Source organism: Schistosoma mansoni, chromosome W (genome assembly GCF_000237925.1).
Source record: "Schistosoma mansoni strain Puerto Rico chromosome W, complete genome".
In the NCBI taxonomy this organism is placed as follows: domain Eukaryota; kingdom Metazoa; phylum Platyhelminthes; class Trematoda; order Strigeidida; family Schistosomatidae; genus Schistosoma; species Schistosoma mansoni.
In genome coordinates, this window is record NC_031502.1 from 14,713,323 (window position 1) to 14,736,975 (window position 23,653).

At 36.6% G+C, this 23,653-nt stretch overlaps 1 protein-coding gene across 1 annotated transcript; it reads right to left on the reverse strand.

Annotated features, from left to right (window-relative positions):
• Positions 1 to 2,176: 2,176 nt before the first annotated feature.
• Smp_174880 (putative fog precursor) lies at positions 2,177 to 16,587 on the reverse strand (the record flags this gene model as incomplete). Its single annotated transcript, XM_018788677.1, has 7 exons — positions 2,177 to 2,559; positions 4,883 to 5,099; positions 6,574 to 6,789; positions 12,440 to 12,533; positions 12,564 to 12,767; positions 16,160 to 16,339; positions 16,388 to 16,587. The coding sequence occupies 7 exons, from the start codon at positions 16,585 to 16,587 to the stop codon at positions 2,177 to 2,179; spliced, it is 1,494 nt and encodes a 497-aa protein (XP_018654195.1).
• Positions 16,588 to 23,653: the final 7,066 nt, after the last annotated feature.

The following is a 23,653-nucleotide window of genomic DNA, read 5'->3' on the forward strand; positions in this document are numbered from 1 at the left end:
ATTAGATGATCACACAGCACACTAACCCTATTATTAATGGTAAACTTATCATTAGGTTCAGTAAATTCAGGTAAGATAGTTGAATATCAGATGAAAGTGGTAAATTATTGCAAAGTTTTCGGTGTTCAAAAGTAAAGTAATTAAAGCTTAAGGGTGAGTGGTACCTTATAAGCTTGAATGTAACTTCGGTGCTACGAGGCTTGTACTTAAAGCGGGATTTACAGATGAAATTTTATTTTGAGAAGTGCACTAACTTACATAGTATTCTGAATACGAATTTAAAATAAAGCTTTTCTCCTACAAAACCGAGTTTCTGAAGATGTGTAGACAGCGTCGAGTCTTGATTGACTTTGATCACCACTACAATGAGATTACGCGCCCAAACTCGACTTGGTCCCTTTGATAACACGCAAATCAGAAGACTGTAACTGGTCAGATAGAGTATATTTATTGGCAGTCTCGTGGTATCGAAGGAATACCGAGACGCGCCAAAGATTACAGGCAATAAAAGCAAAGTGTAAGAAAGTTCGAACCAACAAGATGGATAGCGGAACGAGAAGTGACTTTGATACAGTCAAACAACAACGAGTACGATAAAACAATAACTGGTACAATTGGTTATAATAACAATTGTTTCCACTGCACCAATCGCGATCTTGTCCAGAAAAGCAAGTCACCACATATGAAACAGTTCAAATACGACCCACAAAACTTTTAAGTCGATTCTCTTCAAACAAAATCGGCCTTGAGTCTGCCAGCTTTATAGACATTATCGTCAAGATGAGGGCAGTGTTCCAAAAAACATCTTACACAACTTTTGTACAAAAATACTTTAGATTCAGTCGTAGTAAAGTTTACATAGACAAATCACATACGTCTTTTCGCTCTGGAAGTCTCAGAGCCGACATAATCGGAAAGACTAAAAGTTGAAGAGTATTTAGTGTTTATATCTTGCACTGAATAAAGAATAGGCATTTGTTGATTATTTAAAGTGATGTAGATAAACGCGTTATGTCATTTGGGACATAACAAACCTCAGTTTCGCTGACGTAACAACATTTATGGAACTGACATATCTTTAATTATTCTTCACTGAAGTATCTATACTATGAGAGGAATATTATACAACTATGAGTCAGTCAACGAAGAAGGAAGATACGTCATGTTTACTAAGTTATTAAGAAGACAAATATCGCTAAGACGATTTTGCAGACAGATTGAATAGTAACCCAGTATCGATCCAAAAGACTAGAACTAAAAACTATTTCATTAAGTGATTCAAACGCTTTTTACTCACTCAGAAGTTATCATATCTTCTCAAATAACATAAACAACAGATTATCTGGATACAAAAGTGTCCTAGGGAGGTTGAACCTTATCTATCTAATCTACATCTAATTGAAGCAAAAGCCCTTAAAGATGACAGAGGTAATCAGGATTCTACAATGCTTTTGTTTGTAGCACCTTTATAGTTTGAAGAAATCAACCCAGGTAAACGAGAAGTCCGGGATAAACGCATTCGAAGATATATCTGTAAGGTTTTCGAGACGTAGAGAACTGTTTGATCTAATCTGGCTAGTAGTTGCGAGGGATGCGTAGCACGACGTGCTCACTCGGGATTTGAAGCGGATGCACTATCAAGCGCTTACAGTTAAGGTGTGTTCAGTAAACCACTGAGGTCAGCATCAATGTCGAAGACTCATAGAGCTATTTATTTTGAGGATTCATTTTCCCCTACAGCCGGGCCGCCAAATTAGGTGATTTCAAGCTAAACAGTTACTGTGCATTGTAAATCCAACGTAAGATTAAATACTTTGCGCAGTCACACTATTCCTGTACTACTCCAGGATATCAACATCCACACTAAATCTCATGCAGCTAATGAATATGAGGTGACACCATTTTGAATTTGAAGTACGGCCGGTGAATGTGATCATACTATCACCAGATTTTCGGTTGATACTTTACCTTTAATATTGTGACCAACAATTATAGATATGGAAAGTGGCATACAGAACAAATGGGTTTTTTTCATTTTTAATGAATAGATGACACCATAATGCTTCAATAAAATTACATGGTTTAACTTGTTTCAGTTACAATAACAATAGTAATAATTTCTCTTAAATTTATGGTGAAAACAATCAAATACATTTGATAGTATTGATTTTCCGGTCTAAAACCTTGCACTTGCAAATTTCGATATTTGAAGTTCACCATCCCATACTGGAATAGGCCTGTGACCAGTAGCTAACAGTTTTTGCCATGGGTGTCTGTTGTAGTCAGTTTCATTCGAATAAACAATATTATGCACAAGTTCGGTGAGCTGTTCCTCTGTTTTCTTATTCTTCTCTAATTCCCGTTCATTGTCAGCTATTAGTTGTTGATATCTAATTCGTTGATCAGCGATTTGTCGTTCTAAGCCGTTACGATACGTCAAAATATTCTGGCGTCGCAAGTGTAGCTCATGTTTGGAATCCAACTTCATTCTTTCAATAATTTTCTTAAGTTGTTTCCCTTCTTCTATGCGTTCCAGATTTTCTTCGTCGTGTTTTTTTCCTGGAAAAAAACAAATAGTGAGACATAACCTTGTACCTTACATAAGTACGTACAGTGACTGCTATGCGATGAATACTCACTTATCAGGTAGAAAACTGAGTACATGGTTTGTAATCATACTCTAAATGTGGTAGCCAGTTAAAATCCTTAGTTTCCCTAACAAAAGTAAACACAATTACTGTAAATGTACAAAAAAAACTTTCCAGTAATGAAGAGACGATTATTTGCGGTTTCGGTGCCTGTGAATAATTTTGACTCAGTAGCTCGATTTTGAGTTAGAATCTTATATGTCGGTTAGCTTGACTAACAATTCAAACCACACCCCACCTTTAACGTATGACTAGCGGAAGTAAAATGTGAATGGCCATTGAGGACGAACAGACACTAAGATTACCAACTATCTGATATGTGGTTCCCTTCCTATTGGTAATTTGTACTATGCAATCACCGAATATAATCTTCTTACAATTGTATTGAGTAAAAAATTGTTTAGTTTATACTTTGACTTCCTATCTTTGACCGTAAATCGGGTTTCTGCTGTAACGTGATTCAATTTATGTATAGAGTACCAACCGAAAATCTGGTGATAGTATGATCACATTCACCGGCCGTACTTCAAATTCAAAATGGTGTCACCTCATATTCATTAGCTGCATGAGATTTAGTGTGGATGTTGATATCCTGGAGTAGTACAGGAATAGTGTGACTGCGCAAAGTATTTAATCTTACGTTGGATTTACAATGCACAGTAACTGTTTAGCTTGAAATCACCTAATTTGGCGGCCCGGCTGTAGGGGAAAATGAATCCTCAAAATAAATAGCTCTATGAGTCTTCGACATTGATGCTGACCTCAGTGGTTTACTGAACACACCTTAACTGTAAGCGCTTGATAGTGCATCCGCTTCAAATCCCGAGTGAGCACGTCGTGCTACGCATCCCTCGCAACTACTAGCCAGATTAGATCAAACAGTTCTCTACGTCTCGAAAACCTTACAGATATATCTTCGAATGCGTTTATCCCGGACTTCTCGTTTACCTGGGTTGATTTCTTCAAACTATAAAGGTGCTACAAACAAAAGCATTGTAGAATCCTGATTACCTCTGTCATCTTTACGGCTATTCTGCTTGTACAGGAAAATTCAGAAAGCGAATAAAATCTTGCCACTTAAACGTTTTACTTAGATATACAGAGCATGCAACTGGGCGAGAAGCAATCAACTTCGGCTTTCACCAGTACCATGGCTTGCAATGGTCAACCCTAGTTGTTTATAAATGACTTGAATGTAGCTCGTGAAACAGTTTTATCATTGATCAGTCCTTCAAGGTAGGGATAAGTTCATCCCCACAAATAATTTGACAAAAGACCAGTGACATTACACAGATCCCACAAACTGACCACTTGAGACAATCAGAAGAAAAATTGCATGCCTGTTTTTATTCATGAAATACGTGGAAGAAGTTTTATGACTGAAATTTGATACCTTTTAGTCAGATAATTAGTACAATCCGAGATCATAGTTTTTCATCTTTTGGTTATATTTTAACTGAATGCTAAACTAGTGAGGTCATTCATGTTTTTCAAAACAACTCATGAATCACCAGTACCCAGGACAATTAATTGTTTCATTTTCTCAAGGACTTAATGTTGAGTCGGCTTCCGGAGAACTCTAACAGAGCCTCCAAAGGCCCAAAAAGAGTACCAGCCAATCAGAGTACGATGGAACATTCTAGGGTTCCAACGTGGCGTGCTACCATTGGTCGGTAGCAATATATGTCGTTGATGGATTGGCTGAAATAGGATGTTGATTTAACATACGCTAACATCTATAAATACCTATGATTTTCTGTACAAAAACGAACATTGCAGTAAAGTGTTTCTCTCATACTCGTGTCTTCTCTCTGGTGTTCAAGTTGTTGAGTAGTTCTAGCCTGGGGTTATCAGAATAGCTTAGGATCTGAATATAGCGTCCAACCTACAAGACGTATCACTTAACAAAAGAACTCAAACGTTTATCCGTTGGGATTATTATCCCTATTAAATGAAACCTGTGTCATTCGAGACCCACTAGCATTACTTGTGCAATACGACTTGTAATCAACACGTTCCTTCCACCAGGCAGCTTGGAACCGATGGCCATATCATGAAGTAGATGTCAATATTTGTTGGACTTAGTAAGGGTCTCAGGCTATTTTAACAAGTTCCCACACATTTACAAACATTCTAGGGATATTTCAAGGCACACAACAGAAAAATTAACAAATATTTATGGAATACCATTTTGATAAATATATTAAAATACTATATAAAGACATACAACTAACTTTTTTCCATTATTTGTCGTCGACATACTTCGTTTACATCATTTTTCAGGTTTTCTCTAGCTATTAGAAACTGCATTTTCTTGTGGTGATCAAGGTTTTGTTGCTTTGCAATACATTCGTCAATACTTCTGCTCATTTCTTTCTCAAAATTCTTTTCAGCTTCTTTTGAATCACGAACATGCTCTAAATACTGTAACGCCTCTTTCTTTAAAGTAACCTAAAAGTCGAATGATTGAATTAGTTTTTTTCATTTGGGCTATTTAAAACCATGAAAAAAAACCTTTTTTCATCAAATTCTATTTCTGATTACCTTCACATTGTCAGGTCAGCAATTTGTGATCATACTTTAAAGAAAATAAAATGAAGAGGAAAAGAAATATTATCTCTCATTCAGCACGTTGTCTTCGGTAATGACATAGACTAGTTCGCTAACATACGAATTATGGCTTAGCATAACTTAATATTAAGAATATAAATTCCTTTTCAATCAGTTGGTAGTTAACAGCATTCATTATGTTACGTTTTATGGTGGTCAGTTGTTTTGAGGCAAAGAAAATCACTGTGATGTACCTGTAAACTGAAAATTATTGGGGACATGTAGATATTACTTTCCAGTTTTGTTCACATCATGACACCACTTAAAAAGTAAGGTCCTCATGAGGTTTGCTGAAAGATTTTCTATTTGCCCAAGACATTGATCATACAGTATCTGGACTAAACATTAGAACACCGTTGACACCTGATTTCATGTTCCTCTCTGACTGAGATACAAAACGTCTGTGGTAATTACAAAGAATAAATAAATCAAAATAAAACGAATAGAATTGTCATAACAGGCCAAAATTAGTAGTGTTTGACTACCAACTACGCTTAGTAGTGGATAATCAATGACAAACAAACGAATTAATTACGATCTGAATTTCCATGAACCTACAGTAGATGATCTCTAAAGGTCACTGAGTTGTTGAATTCAGAAACACAACACGGCAAGATTTTTGGCGTAGAAACATCCAGTTAATTTGCCAAGAAGGTAAGGTAATAAATTCGACAGTTATGATGGGAATGGATCTGAGCTAACTATAAGAAAGTTAAAATCAATTCATGAAGTGTAAACAATTAATGTGATGGTGATTTTACTTATTTCTTATTAGCGTACTCTGAAATTAAGCAATCACGATATAAAAGTTATTAGTCGATAGCTATATTTGTGGACGTTTAGTTCTAATATTGATTGAAGTACATAGTGCTATTACACATCGTTTATCAGAGAATTCTAAGTACATGCAGAGAGTTTTAATACAAGGTGCTTGACTATCTTTCCAATATACAAAAAATGTTTACCTGACAAAACACATCAGCAGCGTCTAAATGTTCTGCCGCCACCTCAGTGTTAAGTATTTATGAAATAAATTTATCTGTCTGTAAGTACAATCACTGCCTAGAATTTATGAAGCGAAATGAATGTTGCCAATCAATTAAATGTTATAGAAATAATGAAATACAACACCAAACATCACTAACGTTTAATTTTCCTAAACTTTGTAAGTGTGCTTAAAAAAATGTTATACTTTTTTGACATATTTAGTAACAAACGTTTTTGATTTATTATACCTTGTTCATACATACCTAAACAACTCTGTTATCCATTATCAATAAAAATATATAAAAATACATTTTCTGGAATACGTTACCTTGTCCCTTTGCTTTCCACTCCTCTCTTTATCTACTTGTTGATTTAAAAGGGTTAATAAATTGTTACACTGAGCTTCCTGGTTGCGTTCCTCTGATTTCCTTAATAGTTTTTCCTGTAAACACTTGTCCAGGTCCAATTTAATCTTAGAGAACCTTTGTTTCTTTTTTGTTGCTTCATCTTCTTTTTCTTGCATTAGTTGCTTATTTAATTCTTCCTGACAGGTTAAGACAAACAGAATACATTATTTCCAGAGGGATGCAACATTTATTTACTTCAGTGTACTCTGGATCGGAAATATTATATAGTAAATTATTTTAACCGCTAATTCTACGAAAACCTCCGCCTGGAGCTCCTCTGGGGTTACTGCCGGTCCCAGGCCCGGATAAAGGAGAAGCGTTAAGTATGGGGTTAGCGACCCCATCCCGTAGAAAACTAACTCGCTAAAAAACATTAACCAGAAAAACTAATTCAAACCATTTCAACTTTGCCCTGGGAGTTAGAAGGCCTTCATTTAGAAGAGTTATGACGTCTCATGATGAAAGCCGAGTTCTTTCATAAGTTATGGGGCTGATGCCCCTTCTGACAACCAGAGCAACCATTTATCTAGGTACACGGAGTGCTCGTACAACGTGAGAGACCAGGAGAGTCATCCGAATTACTGCAGAAATGAGGAAATACAACCTAGAGGTGCTTGGGATCAGTGAAACACATTGGACACAGGTTGGACAACAAAGACTAGCTTCAGGAGAGCTACTGATATACTCCGGCCATAAAGAAGATGCCCCACATACACAAGGCGTTGCACTGATGCTATCCAAACAAGCACAAAAACCACTTATAGGATGGGAATCGCATGGACCAAGGATCATCAAATCTTCCTTCAACACAAAGAGTGAAGGCATTACAATGAACGTCATCCAATGCTATGCGCCTATCAACGATCACAATTAAAACGTTAAAGATCAATTTTACGATAAGCTGCAGTCAATCGTCGAGAAATGCCCAACAAAGGACTTAACAATTCTGATGGGAGACATAAATGTCAAGGTTGGAATGGACAACACTGGATATGAATATATAATGGGACGACATGGACTGGAAGAAAGGAACGAAAATGGTGAGAGATTTGCAAACCTATGTGCCTTCAATAAACTGATCATAGGCGGCACCATATTCCCACATAAACGCATAAACAAAGTCACATGGACTTCGCCGAATCATACTATACAGAACCGAATCGACCATATCTGCATCAATAAAAAGTTCAGAAGGACGATGGAGGATGTTAGAACCAAGAGAGTAGCTGATATAGCCTCAAGTCATCACTTGCTGATGACCAAGATGAAACTGAAACTCAAGAAGCACTGGACAACAGGGCGGACAACATCACAAAAGTATAATACAGCTTTTCTTCAAGATACTGACAGACTCAACGAATGCAAGATAGCCCTCAGCAACAGGTTGCAGGCCTTCAATGATCTACTCAATGGAGAGGAAACTACTATAGAGAACAACTGGAAAGGAATCAAGTAGGCAATCGCTTCAATATGTCAGAAGGTTCTGGGACACAAGGAATGGATCACTGTTGATACACTGCATAAGATTCAAGAAAGCAGGAACAAGAAGGCAGCATTCAATATCAGCCGAACAAGAACAGAAAAATCCAAGGCACAAGCTGAATGCACAGAATAAAACAAGCAAGTGAAGAGGAGAATCAGAGCCAACAAACGTAAATATGTGGAAGATCTAGTAACGGCCGCGGAAAGGGCTGTAAGAGAAGGAAACATGAGACAGTTGTATGATACAACAAAGAAACTCGCTGGAAATTACCGTAAATCAAAACGAACAATGAAAAGCAAGGAAGATAAAGTAATCACCAACATTGAAGAACAGCGAGACAGGTGGGTAGGACACTTCAAAGAACTCCTGAATCGATTAACTCCACTGAACCCACCCAACATCGAAGTAGCACCCATAGACCTCCCAATCGATGTTTCCCCACCAACAATTGAAGAGATCAGCATGGCCATCAGACAAATCAAGAGCGGCAAAGCAGCAGAACCAGACAACATTCCAGCAGAAGCACTGAAAGAAGATGTAGCAGTAACTACAAAGATACTCTACATTCTTTTTAGCGAAATTTGTGATGCATAACAAGTACCAACTGACTGGAAAGAAAGACTTTTGATCAAAATACCAAAGAAAAACGATCTCAGCAGGTGTGAGAATTACAGGGGCACCACTTTTTTCTCAATACCAGGAAAAATCTTCAACAGGGTGTTGTTAAACAGAATGAAGGACTCCGTAGACGCCCAACTTCAAGACCAACAGGCTGAATTCCGTGAGAATCGTTCGTGTACCGACCAAATCGCAACTCTATGAATCATTGTGGAACAATCAATGGAATGGAATTCATCACTATGCACCAACTTCATTGACTACGAGAATGCATTTGATAGTGTGGACAGGACAACACTATGGAGGCTTCTTTGACACTAAGGCGTGCCTGAGAAAATAGTCAATATCATACGGGATTCCTATGATGGATTACACTGCAAAATCGTGCATGGAGGACAACTCACCAACTCGTTCGAGGTAAAGACCGATGTTAGGCAAGGTTGCTTACTCTCACCCTTTCTTTTTCTCCTGGTGATTGACTGGATTATGAAGACGTCAAGGTCTGGGGGGAAGCACGGGATACAATAGACAGCTAGGACGCAGCTGGACGATTTAGACTTCGCAGATGATCTGGCTCTTCTATCACACACGCAACAACAAATGCAGGAGAAGACGATCAATGTAGCAAAAGTCTCAGTAGCAGTAGGTCTCAATATAAACAAAGGGAAAAGCAAGACTCTCCGATAGAATACAACATGTATCAATAGAATCACACTTGACAGAGAAGCTTTGGATGATGTAAAAACCTTTACATATCTGGACAGTATCATTGATGAACAAGGTAGATCGAATAGAGATGTGAAGGCAACGATCGGCAAAGCAAGAGAAGCATATTTATAACTGAAGATTATCTGGAACTCAAAACAATCGTCAACCAACACCAAGATCAGAACTTTCGAATCAGATGTTAAGACAGTTCTACTGTATGGGGCGGAAACTTGAAGAACTACGAAACCTATCATCCGGAAGATACAAGTGCTTATTAGCAGTTGTCTACGCAAAATAATTCGGATCCGTTGTTCAGACACTATCAGCAACAACCTACTGTGGGAGAGAACAAACTGTATTCCAGTGGAGGAATAAATCAAGAAGAAGCGCTGGAAGTGTATAGGACACACACTGAGGAAAGCACCCAATTGAGTCACAAGACAAGCCCTCACTTAGGATCCTTAACGCCAAAGGAGGAGAGGAAGACCAAAGAATACATTACGCCGAGAAATGGAGACAGACATTAGAAGAATGAACAATAATTGGATATAACTAGAGGAAGGCCCAAGATAGAGTGGGCTAGAGAATGCTGGTTGGCGGCCTATGCTCCATCGGGGGTAACAGACGTAAGTAAGTAAGTCTGCGAAAATTCAGCTGAATTCTACACGGCTGCTCAGTACATAGTACAAGCTGACAACGTCATCAAAATAGTAAGCTACTGCATTGTAAACCAGTATAAAAGCCTAATATGACTCATAAATAATCTATAATGTTTATTTATTTATCAAGACAAACAGATCGTGCCCCATAATTTTGATTGGTAGACAGCATATTTTGAAATCATCGAGATTATTTGAATGTTCGACCAAATTTAAATAAGAAAATAAATAATCAACGAAAAAATCCTCTGGATCATTAGACAAAATTAAAACGCTTCACTCTAGAAAATTTTCGTTTGAACGATATCATTTACAATAGCTGTACAATCGCTTTTACAGTTACATTCCACATATAGTGATCGATAGCAAAAATTGGGAATTATTAAGTCATTAAAAGAGATACTACGAGTTTATCGAAATTTAAAGGGAAAGTCATCAAAATAAAATATAAAAAGGAGATACAAAAGGTTGTTCACTGAATGATTATAAAACTAAAAGTATGAACGAAAACGTGTCGAAAACAATTTATAAAATAAGCTATAGAACAAAGATCTGAAAGCTAATTTTCCACTTGGTGAATTTAAGGAGATAAAGAAGAAAACACACATCTATAAGTTCATTATATGTGAAAAAATCATATTTGAAATAGTCTCAGCGACTGAAATATAAATAATTCCAACGTTTCGTCCAGCTAACTTGTCTGGACTTCTTCAGGGAAATAATCAAAATCATCAAAGAAATATATAGTGTTTTTTTAACAATCATAATAAAACATGGTAAGCAGAGATGGGTAGTGGCTAGCAGTGGAGTCCAGGACGCGCGTCCTGGACTGCTTACCATGCTTGTGAATTAAGGTATATCGAGGCAATACGCACAGTATGCACATATGCCAATTAGAGACTGACCAGTTGCAGTCCGAACACATCGATGGGAAGATTCAAACAAACTATACTAAATGAATTCAATCATAACAAAATCTCTACTACTTTAATCCAATCATATTTGGATGTCGAATTTTTTGTAAACAGTATAATATGAGTCAGTTGAATGAGAATCAAGTGAATAGTTCAACGATCTGAATTAAAGGAGACTGGATAAATTGTGTGTGTGTATGTATGTGTAAGATGAGTTATTAATGAATGATATTCAGTGTTGATATGTTTCTATATGAAGTAAAAATAAGAATAAAAGTGCAAATTGAAGGTTGAAAAGTTGTTTCTGAATCATCGAATTGCAAGTAAACATCAAGTACATAATTGTAATGCTAAACATAACTCATAAGGAAACAACTATAGCCTAGCGCCGTTAATCTTGGTCAATGATATACTCTGGTCGTCCCAAGCCTTCAGTCCAAAGAGAAGACTGTAGACAAGAATACACGTGGTATTTCAATAAACCAGCTCAGCAGCTACCTCAGGCACTCATTAGCCTATGTACATGACTAACTAGACCACATCACACCTTAACATAGAAAATCATAGCTATTTAACGAACTGGAAGAAAGTAGCCATGATCGGAGCAGACTATGAATAATTGACTAGTAATGATTTTGGAATAATAATAAAACACATAGTATTGGTTAGTGAATCAAACGGAATCTCACAGTAAACGAAATGTAGAAATATATTGGTCCAGTTACTTAGTACTTAGTACAAATTGTTTCACATTTGGATAAAGTCTTTGGACAATGAAAGTAGTGATATCTCAACTTTGGAAATAAATATATTCCCCAATCCAAATTGACTTTCTATACATCAATATTTGAAATGAACATATCGGTCTTCTGATCTGGGAGTGAAATCCTGCATACATCTCTGACTAAAATATGAATATAATCGGTGGGTTGAGTAATTTGAATTCTTATATATAGTTGAAATCATAAGTCAATTGAAACTAGACCACCGTAGAAAACCTGGAAGCACTGGACGACCGTTTCGTCCTATTTTTGTTTACATAAATGACCCTCTGTAATAAATTATCTAAACCCGAATATTTAATCATTTTAAGTGCTACTAATGAATTGTAACGTATAAAGGACCTGAAATACGTAATTTGCACAAACAACTATTCTCAGGATGTTTGCTTACTAAATGTTGATATTCAATATACTTATAACTGATGAACCCTTATGAAAAATACTAATTTGCAAATATCTTTCGCACTGGGTGCTTAAATCTAATATGATGAACGCTCAACTATCTCTTTACTATGAACATAATTTCAGCTGGATTTTTAAGAAACCTTTACCTAGTAAATGAAGTAATCAAACTGACATGTTGACTAAATGTTTATTTATGATAATAAAAATAGCTAATTTACCAAAGCGTTTGCTTGTTTCATCTTCTCCACCTTTTCTACAAGTTTCTCCTGCTCTTTTCTTTCTATCTGTTCTTTTAAAAAGTTTGCGATCCGTCTGAAAATAAAAAACTCAAAAACAAATTACTTTTTTCCTTCTACAATCATCTGTGCATCAGCTTCATTGGACATATCCTTTGAGTGAGTTAATACGAATTTATCTAAGTAGTCATTTTGGCGTTTCTCCAGAAGATTTTGTTTCTGTTTCATTTCAATTTGAATTAACAGATCATGGGCAATTTCATTAGCTCTACGTTTACTTAATTCCTGACGTAATTCAGCACATTCTTCACTGGTGTAAATTTTGGAAAAATTGAAAAATATTAAGTTCCTTACCAGGCTTAAACCATGATTAAGTAGTCCGAAGTAACAGGAAATAAATATTCATATCTGCAGCGATTTTTTAAAAACTTTACTTTGAAGAAACCACTCCAAAGTTCACAAACTAGGTTTTTGGAAGATAGGAGTCGTAAATACAGATGAAGTTCAACGAACTTTCTTTATTCATTTTTCATTGACACTCTTTTTAAAATTATTTTATTTGTAAATTTCTCTCCCAATCTTAAGCTAAACTTGCTTGTCCGTTAGCAGGTGGCTTATTTTTAAGAAGTGATACTGTAAATATAACTTCTACTAGTTTGACGTCAAAGAATATTTACCTATTTATTTTTACCATATAGTCATTTTAAAACATATTTCTTAATCTTCAAAAACACCGCTGAGTGTCTAGTGCCTCTTTATCTGACTCCAATTAGATCGTTTGCTGATTGTCATTGAAATATACATCCCAGCTACGATCGTATATAGTTATCGATATAATCCGCGTTAGGGGATAACAGAAATAAGTAAGCCCAATACAAGAATGGATTCTGACATATATATTCTGCACTACTTTCATGCACTAACAGAAAACCAGGAAAACGAAAAGAAGAGGGAAGCCGAACGGAGAAGGCAAGTGAGACAACTCTCTTTAACCAAGCGTAAATTAATATTTATAATCACACAAAAAGAAATTACAGACACGTGATGAATAGGGTAAGTAGTTAACACACATATGATTATACTAAAAAAACAGAGTTAATAAGCAAAGGAGTGACAATGTCAAAATGTAGTTTGAGAAAAATGAATCGATTGATCTGTCCAGAAGCTAGAATGGCCTATATGAGCCTAACATATAATCAGTCGCTATAGAGAATCCCCTGTAGGAAATGTAAATAATTACAAAATAAGTCTATGTTGATTATCCCCACAAGTGTATTTTTAGAAAAATAGTTTACCTTTATAATTGATTCGCCAATAAATGGAGGTTACTACGGCATACTTAGGATAAAAAATTTTTAGCAGGGAATCCAATAGAATGTGTTCGCTTAGGCATTAAAAAATTGTTTATTGATGCTCAGTAAGGTGTTTGGATTTACTAAGCTTAATATGACAACTTAGTGTCAGTTCATCCTGATACCCATTGGAACGAAAAAAGGTGAACAAAATCGGTGTTCTAACTTCCTTTGTTTATTTGAAAACTATCTTCTCTTAAGCGTCATGGTAGTAGGTAAAATGTAGGTGTAAGTACTTATTGTTGCCTTACGCGCACGTTTTTCCAACAAACTCGTGTCATCCATGTTATTGTTCATATATTTTCATATTTGTTGATTTTTCTTGATGTCTCTGACTATTTTATGCTTGTAAAAGACTAAAGATGGGAATACAAGTGATTTTTAAGCGGGGAAACCTAGATGGGTCACCACATCATGAATCTTATCTGGAAAGTAAAATATTGCTTCAAACTTGTAGTAAGCTACCAAACGTTCTCCACAATGAATCCACTCGTAAGTTTGGAAAATTGTTTTTACTAACGACTGTATGACTTCAAGAGATAACGTGAACCTTCAAACAATACATAGAGGTCTCGCCACGTTTTAGGACTTCATTGGGGTACAATAACTGTACAACGGGTATAACAAGAAACTTTCGCTTCTTGCTGTAGTGTCGGTTACTAATTCTAGCTTCTGGACAGGTCAGTTTATCCATTTTTCTCGAGTCACGTTTTGACCTTGTCGATTATTCGCTTATTATTCTTGATTTTTTTATATGTAAGCGTATGTGTGTGTATTGCCTATCCTACTCATCACATGTCTGTAACTTATTTTTGTTTGGTTATAAATATTGACTAACGCTTGATTAAATTGGGTTGGCTCACACGCCTTCTCCGCCGCGCGTCATTTCGCTTTGCTCTCTTCTCTTCGTTTCTTTGCTCATTTGTCTGAATCAACGATTGTATGAAATATACGTGTTCGAAATTCATTCTCCTATTTGACTTATTTAATTCCGGTATTCACTAATGTGATCTAAGTCGATAACTATATGTGAGGATGGCCGATATGTATATTTCAATAACATTTATACGATCCAATTGGAGTCAGACACCAGGTCACCAAATTGAAATGAGCTTAATACAAATCGATCAGATTTGGAATCCAACGCCCCTACATCCTTCAACTTTGGTCAATTAACAGCACAACTGAACCACTATTAAAAATCACTGGTGCGTATCTGTCTTACTTTCGATTGATCAGACTCCACAGTTCAAGTTTTCTGATGGAAATTTCAGAATGTTTATCTCGAGAATATTCATTAACAACCACTGGGTCACTAACTTACATGCAGAGAGTTTTCAACTTGAAGGTAGTTTAACCTCTAAATGTGGTTTGAATATGTGAAACGTGGTATTTAGTTGAAGTAGTTAAAAATTATTGTGCTCAATACGAAACCAAAGGACCCTGAGAACAATCACGTTTGGAGCCATTAGCGTCTTGTACTCCGGGGTTTTAAAAAGCCTCTAAGCTAATAAAACTGTCGTCCAAATAAGTTGTGCTTTGGTGAGCACTGAAAATTAGGAAACTGGCTTGAACATCTTAAAATCCTAATATGCTTCCTTTTATAAAATGGTCCAGATTCCAACAGCATAAGTTAGTTGTCTCAACCCAATCACACTCAAGCCTAATCTTAGTAGCGCATGTGTAATTGTGAAGTCTATTAACCCTCTTAGTTGGACCTCACGTTGATAGAGTTTTGTAAGATCATAGAAAAGTAGCCCCACATATCACCAATACAATACAAAGTATCCGAAGATACCCTTTGATACTTTCAATTTTCATTAACAGTTCATCTATATCGTATTTCATTTTATTCCTATTTCTTGGATGCCTCCCTAATTTAATCTGTTAACATGGTTAGCTTCAGAATTTAATTTTACATACCACTGATTTAGTACAAATATTTAATTTATATCATTGTTAGAAAGAACCTGAATTAGCCTTTTGTTGATAATTTTGACTAAACTTTGATCAGTCTTTGTTGATATATACACCCGGTGCTGAATGTCTTGACATAGGTATTCTCGCAGGTTTTTGTAGATTGTATGGACTTGAGGCTAACAGTAGATTTCAAGACTCGCGTTTAATCCCATTTGAAATCCGTTAGCTATTTGTACATCTATTCTAGTATTGTAGTTCGGACCAAGACTCAAACCTGGTACCTTTCGCATACAAAAACCCAAAATGATATTCGCTAAAAGTTTGAATACATGCCTGAGTTCTTAACAATCCTACTTTTGGTTTTTATACGAGCAACAAAATACATCAATAAATGTAGCACGAATTGAATTATTAAATACCTTTCACTTACCGAAGACGCTGGTCATACTTTTCAAGAGCAATTTTTTCATCTGCTTCTTTCTTCTGTTTTTCTAGCAATTCGGCTTGTGCCCTCATAGACTTCAGACGCTCAGCTTTTTCCTCACCTGCTGTTTTACACTCTTTTAGAATTGCTCTTTCATCGTTCATCAGTACAGTTTTTAAATGTTCTCTAGAAGTTTCAGAGTTGATATTATTTTATCCCTAACTGTAAATTTACTTTTTCTTACTAAGTTCTTCAGCTTCCTCGGATTTCGCCTTCCGATACCGTCGAAGTGTCTCTGCATTGATTTGATTTTCAAGTTTGTCGTTTTCCCATTTAGCTAGTTCTTTCAATCTGTCTACATCGCTAATTGCTTTAGATAATTGAGATTTAAACTCGTTAATTTTATGTATTTTATTCCATAAATTGGCTGACATAGGTCCGCTGTTATTTGTTTCAAGCTTTTATGCATAAGAATTGTAATGAAAAGTAAAATATACTACGTTTTGAGAGTTACATAAGAATCGAACCTCCGGTAAAAAGATAAGACCTAAGGATTATTAATCTTGACGAAGTTTTCTATTCAACAAACACTTTCTTAACAACTTGCATGTTAGTATTAATGTTATTTTTCTCTGATCAAATAAAACAATTTGGCTCGTTGAGATTCAATAAAAATGATTCGTTAGGTTGTTTGCTACCAATCAGCTAACGAACTAAAATGACTGGTAAAGATATTTACCAGTCACTGATAAATATGGCTTTTCTAGAGTCAAAGAATAGTAATTTAAATGGTGGTTGCCGCATATGACGGAAATAATCTCAGCTTCAGTATGTATTTGGCAAACGTTTACTATCCTTGTCCAGTCATCAACCAATCGATAGATAGTTCACATCAAATTGCACTAGCTGCAGATTTGTGCACAAAATCCATCTCCACACTTGAGAGTGTGTTTTATTCGCCCAATCGATATTTTCCTCTTATTCCTATTTCCCTTAAATTCGAAGCTAGGTCAAATCATCAACTTTCTATTTGACTATCTCAGTTTGGCGATCAATGTTCATCGTGTATTCTTCATATCATAGTCCTTCGATTTTAGGTATGGATTTCGACAAATACTTATCCACCTTTTGAAAATATTAAAATATGAACCCGGTCACACTCCTTTTAGAGACAGTCCTGTGATAAAACTCTGATTGTTGAAGTCCTTCCAATAAGTTTGTTAACGTCGCCAAAACTTCAGCAACAATTACGTCACCACTGACCTCTTCAACCCAAAATAACAGACTTCAAAAGATATAAGTATTAGGTGGTCTTTGAGTCGATCTAAAAGTGGGAACTGACAAAACTCCACTAAACCTATCATCTGACTTGTAATTCGGGCAGATATATTTACCTGACATGAATAAATGATTTTTGATAAGATCAGAAATGTCTTTATTCTTAGACTGGTGACTGTTACTTGGTAAAAAATTACAAACATTAATATGGGTTGATTAAATGGTAATTACGCACAGGGATTTCTTGCCTGGCTGCGTCACAGATGCATATTTATAAGACTGTGCACGGACAAATTTGACTCAAAGAAACAGAGGAGAAACGCCTGTGAGGTGTCGCTTTTGTTTCAAATGGTGTCTTAATGTGATTAATTTTATACGCTTTCTGTAAGCCTAATAATGCCTTAATTCTGGACAGATTATAAATCACCTATTGACTGGTCATTATATTGATATATGAAACCTAGATATCACTGTTGTAAGAAAACCCCCAGAACTGACAAAACAGCCAACTTGTAGACCATAATTTCCAAACTTTCTCTAGACGTTCCCATATACCGAACATTTTGGGTCAGAGGCTGGTTTCCTCTGTCTACGGCATTTGAACAGCATGTATTATTGATCTAACCTGTTTCGTCAAAATGTAATGCATTAAATTTACGGTCTCTGTGCTTTACAAGTTTGCAATTCCCTATTGATTCATGCCTCTTCTTTATTCAGCTCAAAGTTCTACCCACTAAGACATATTATTTATGCCTCATATGTAAAGGCTTCATGGTGGTGTTCATGTATCTCCGAAGATCGATTACTACTTAACCTCTTAACCCGCGATCAAATTTAAAGTGACGAAAATCATGTTTTAGATAAATGCGAATCAGTATCATCTCAATTAAAAAACCTAGTTCAAATGAGATCAGTGATAAATAATAAAATCTGTTTAAAAATCGGTACCTAAACGTTTAGTTTCTAACTCACACTCCCTTATTCAAATCATCAAGCTAAGGAATCCTTAGGTATTATATAGTAGTCACAGTTGGTCTTGTCTGTAAACCATCTATGTAAATTAATAAACCTTTAAAGATTACTCAGAATGCTTAAAATACAGTCAACAGTTTGACTTCTAAGAAATAAGTGTTGAAATCCATAATGTGTTAAGAATGGTAACTTTACAAGTCTGAGGAATCTACTCCTCGAGAAACTTTCTTTATAAAGAGTTATGATAAACCAACTTCGTCGTCTGAACGTTTGTTTAGACACATGAAATTGACAAATAATCTCACACATACAAGTTATTCAGACAACTCTGGAGGACCCGTTGTTCTTTTGTGTTTGATATCTCTGTCACGAGTTTGTACAAACCAATTGTTTTCTTCGGGCTCTCCGCTTGTTATTTGAGTACGGCTCCAGGTTTTCAATAATGCCTAGTTGGCAGTAGTCTAGCCAATCAAATGCACTAACTATAGTCTGCTTGGTTGATATTTATGGATTTGTATATCTTGTGATTTCACTGAGTAAGTTTGTCTCAGGGCAGTAGGGATTCTGGATACCAGCACCTAGCACATTACCAGGGAGGAGGTCGGTTGATTGAAATGTGTGAATAATAAATTGGTGATTCGAGTGAAAAGAAAATAAGAACTTTCCAAAAGCAAATAAGCAATTCACTTAACTGACAATGTGTAAGAAGACGGAATCGAATGAATAAAATGGAGAACAAATATGAGAATAAGATGGATAGGGAGTTGTTACCGGCGTGACGAACTTTGGGAGGTGTAACAGACTCAGACTGTCGAATACGAATATGGCTAGTAGTGATTGAGTATGTGTTTTTTCAAGTCTCCTCTAAGAGCTGTCTACTATCATTTTAGCTGGGAGAGAATTCCAAATGGGGGAAACTCTTGGTGAAAAGAAGTGAGGGTGTGCCTGAGTGTCCGACCTTTGATGAAGGATGTTTTGAGGAGCCAAGTGATGATGATTCGGAAATATGCTCGTGTCGCGGTAGCCTGGTGTCCTTAATGTGTTGTACATCATTTGCAGGATTTATTTCAAGCTTAAGCACCTTTATGAGCTAGATATGCTGTATAGTTTAAATATGTCGAGCTGTGATAAACCGTACACTCACCTAAACTCCAGATCTCAATTTAGGATGACCTGAAATCAAGAAGTATTTAAGAGGGTCAATACTCTGTTTCTATAACAAAGCGCAGCAAAACTAAGGATCTCAAGGTCATACAATGCCAATTTTCCTCAAGCCTGTTGTGCCCGAAGTTTTGTGATTAAATCGTTCACCTAAAATGTTTAGATCCATTTTACAGTATAGTCATTATTTACCTATTTGAGAATCTAGCGGTCTGTTATATTTTTGGCTTTCATTCAAATTTTCGGTCCGTGGTAAAAGGAGTATTCCCCTTAACGCAGTTGCAGATAACGGCAGCTGTTTGCAGTGAGATTTCCAATCAAAATCATAAGGTGGTAAATAAACCCCCAACATAAATAGTTTCGACATTTGATGCTGACCTCATTAGTTTTAACAGAAACATCTAAGTGAAGGCTTTTAGTCACACAACCTCAGCAGGCCATAAGTGAGTATGCCATGCTATGCAGCTCTTACAACCGTTAGCCAGCTTAGATTAAACGTTTCAATTATATTTTCGAACTTCTTCATTTCTGACTTCTGATTTGATGGGGTTGGCATACTTCGATTATAGAGGTTTTACGTGTAAAGGTATTGTCAAACTCCGAATACCTGTAGCATATTTAACAATAAATTAAGTTTTCTGGTAACTTATTACGCAAATAAGTTACTGTACATATGGTCTTGATTATATTTTCATTTCAGATCACTATATTGATTATTTTTCTGCTTTCATCCGACCTATCAGACTTTGTCTCATAGGATATTGTAGGCTTATGGTCCATTGAGTTAGTAGTACAGAGAGAACCTTAAAAATTGCTGTAGTTTGGTACGTTTAATGTGTACAATAATGACACCCAACTTTGAGATCAACAGACCGGATTCTGTAAAGATCGGTCGTGCACAGACCAAAATAGCGACATTACGGATCATTATTCAACAATCAACTAAGTGGAACCCATCATCATACATCAACTTCATTGACTATGAGAAGGCATTTGACAGCATGGATAGGAGAACCGTGTGGAATCTTCTCCGACACTGTGGTGTACCTGAGAAGATTGTCACAATCACACAGAATTCTTGTGATGGACTACACTACAAAGTCTTGGATGATTGGCTGCTGACAGACACATACTATGTGAAGACCGGCGTCGGACAAGGCTGCTTACTCTCCCCCTTCCTCTTCCTTCTGGTAGTCGAGTGGTTTATGAAGACCTACACATCTGAGGGGAAGCACGGAATACAATGGACAGCTTGGATGCACTAGACGATTTGGACTTCAAAGATTATCTGACCCCTCTATTTCATACAAACCAACAAGTGCAGGTCAAGACAGACAGTTTAGCAAAAGCTTCTGCAGCAGTAGGTCTACACATACACAAGGGAAAAAGCAAGACCTCAAGTACAACAGGGAGAGCACCAACCCAATCACACTTGATAGAGAACCTCTGGAAGAGGTGAAAACTTACATGTATCTGGACGGCATCGTCGATGAACAAGGAGAATATGATGTAAATGGCAATGCAAGGATTGGCAATGCCAGGGCTGCATTCCTACAATTGAAGAACATATAGAATTCAAAACAACTTTCAACCAACATCAAAGTCGGAATCTTCAATACGAACGTCAAGACAGTCCTACTGTACAGAGCTGAAACTGAGAGAACTACCACAACCATCATCAAAAATTTATAAGTATTTACAAACAACTGTCTATGCAAGATACTCAATGTGCGTTGGTCGGATACCATAAGCAACAGTCTACTATGGAAGAGAAAAAACCAGCTTCCAGCTGAGGAGGAAGTTAGGAAAAGACGCTGGAAGTAGATAGAACGTACATTACGGAAATCATCAAAAGGCATCACGAAGCAACCGCTAACTTGGTATCATGAAGTGAAACGGAAAAGAGGAAGAAGAACGTACACATCGCACCGAGATCTGGGACTAGACATGAAAAGAATGAATATCAACTGGAAAGGACTGGAAAGGATTGTCGACGACAGAGTGGATGGAGAATGTTGGTGGGCGTCCTATGCTTCTCCACGAAGGATAAGAAGTATGAGAAAGTACTTTTAAATAGTTGTTGGGTTTTGTAAACTTGTCTTCTGTGTGGTAAGCTCATCTTTGTAATTTATATCGATTTTGTTATACACGTTGCCATTAGTGTATAAATGTTGATCATGTAAAAAAGTTTGTAAAGGTTCCAGGTCGTTTACCATTAAAACAAGGTGGACCATAACCAGCTGATCTGGACAGAATGGTGGATTCGTTATCGCTCACCACTGTCTGCAGCAGTACTCCACACTTATTGAAGAATTTGATTGCTAATACAAACAAGCCCCATTCATTTATTCTAGACACTGGTAGCACATGGTCAATTATTTCTAAGGGAAATTTGTTGTTGCTTTGTATTGGTGTCCGTTTATAACCTACAATTAGTGTAACTGCTGAAATCACTGGCACCAGTTGCTCATTATTGGTACAGTTACCATTTCATCGAAGAAAGAAGAGGGTAGTTGTGTCACTACTCTTTTCCTAGTTAGTGAGTGTAGTCCATCTGTATCTAGGTTAAGATCTCTGAATGTACGCATTTCTTTATGCAGTGATTCTTCTGACAGTACTTTAATCAAAGATCTAGTCTTACGATGCTCGTAGGCTGTGGGAGGAGTGAAAATTCACCCAGTACAATTAAAATCAAAAGGTGAGCCCAGCTTTTTGAAGCGTAGACTGGTTCCATGTGACTCAAAAGAGGCCGTCAAGAATGAGCTTGATACACTGTTTGGAAAACGGGTAGTAATCCCAGTTGATTTGTTCCGTTGCACTACTCCCATTATGGCTCCACTAAGGACGAGTGGAGAAACACCTCAAATTTTGTGGTGAGAACCGCCTGACACTAGATACTCGTCTATTGCGGCAGAGTTGTACCACTGAGGGAACTTAATATATTCCATGCAAATTACGAGGGTCAAAGTGCTGTTCTAAAATTGGCCTGGAAGACGGGTATTTGCGAATTTCACTGGATGAAATCTCTAGTGAACTAACTACTGTTAACACACCATTCGGGCTGTTCAGATGCAAATTCCTATCTTTCGGACTAAATGGACCAGAAGGATATAACTTAGAGCATTGAAGGTCTTGAAGGTGTCAAATAGTGTCATAGTGTCATTTCATACTGAAAACACTGAGTTGCATAATTAACGTCCTTTCAAATTATTTATACATCGAATTCCACCCAAGTGTCAGTTTCAACTTAATTCTATTGACTCTGTAGGTTATACTGTAGATGCTGAGGCCTTTGAACCTGACACGAGTCGCCCAGCTCCGTTGATTCAAACACAGTCACATACGGATATCTCGCCACTAAGATCATGGATTGGCTCTCTTCAATTTTATTTAAGATTTATTTCTAACTTTACAAAAGTATTATCTCCAATTTTCCAGTTGATTCTAGTTAAAAGTTTGTATGAAAACAGCCACACTTTTGCAGCGTTACATTGATGCGGTTCTGGAACAGAATGTCAAACATGTTATTTTTATTTGGAGACGATTAGGCAAGAGTGAACAACGATATTCTTAGATCCAGAAAGAGGCCTTAACAGTGGTTTGGGAGGTAGCTAGACTGATCAAATACTTGTTTGGTTTAAAATCCCATATTGTAATTGATCCCAGGCGTTAAAGTTTATTAACTACTCAACTAAGTCACTCAATCAATCACTTACTACCATGGTTCAGAGATAAAATTTAGAGTTGAATACTTATGATGTCACCATCGAGCATGGAGTGGCTAAAAGAATTTCTTCATGCAGATTTTCTATCACGCTATCCGTGTACTGAAAACCACCTAACCATTACCTGTTGATATAATAAAACTTGTGAAGGATACTCGTAAATATTTTGGGAGTCATAAGTGCAGTGAAAAGAGGTCGGAATATTCAGCAGAAGAGTATATTTCCTAAGTTCTACAGAAGAGGAAAAGATAGATTACTACATCTTGAATATTTTTTGTGCATCGATCATAGAGCAGTCGTCACCCTTACGTTCGGATCTTCACTATTAGACGGCCTTCATTCGGCTTATCTGGGGGCACAGAAA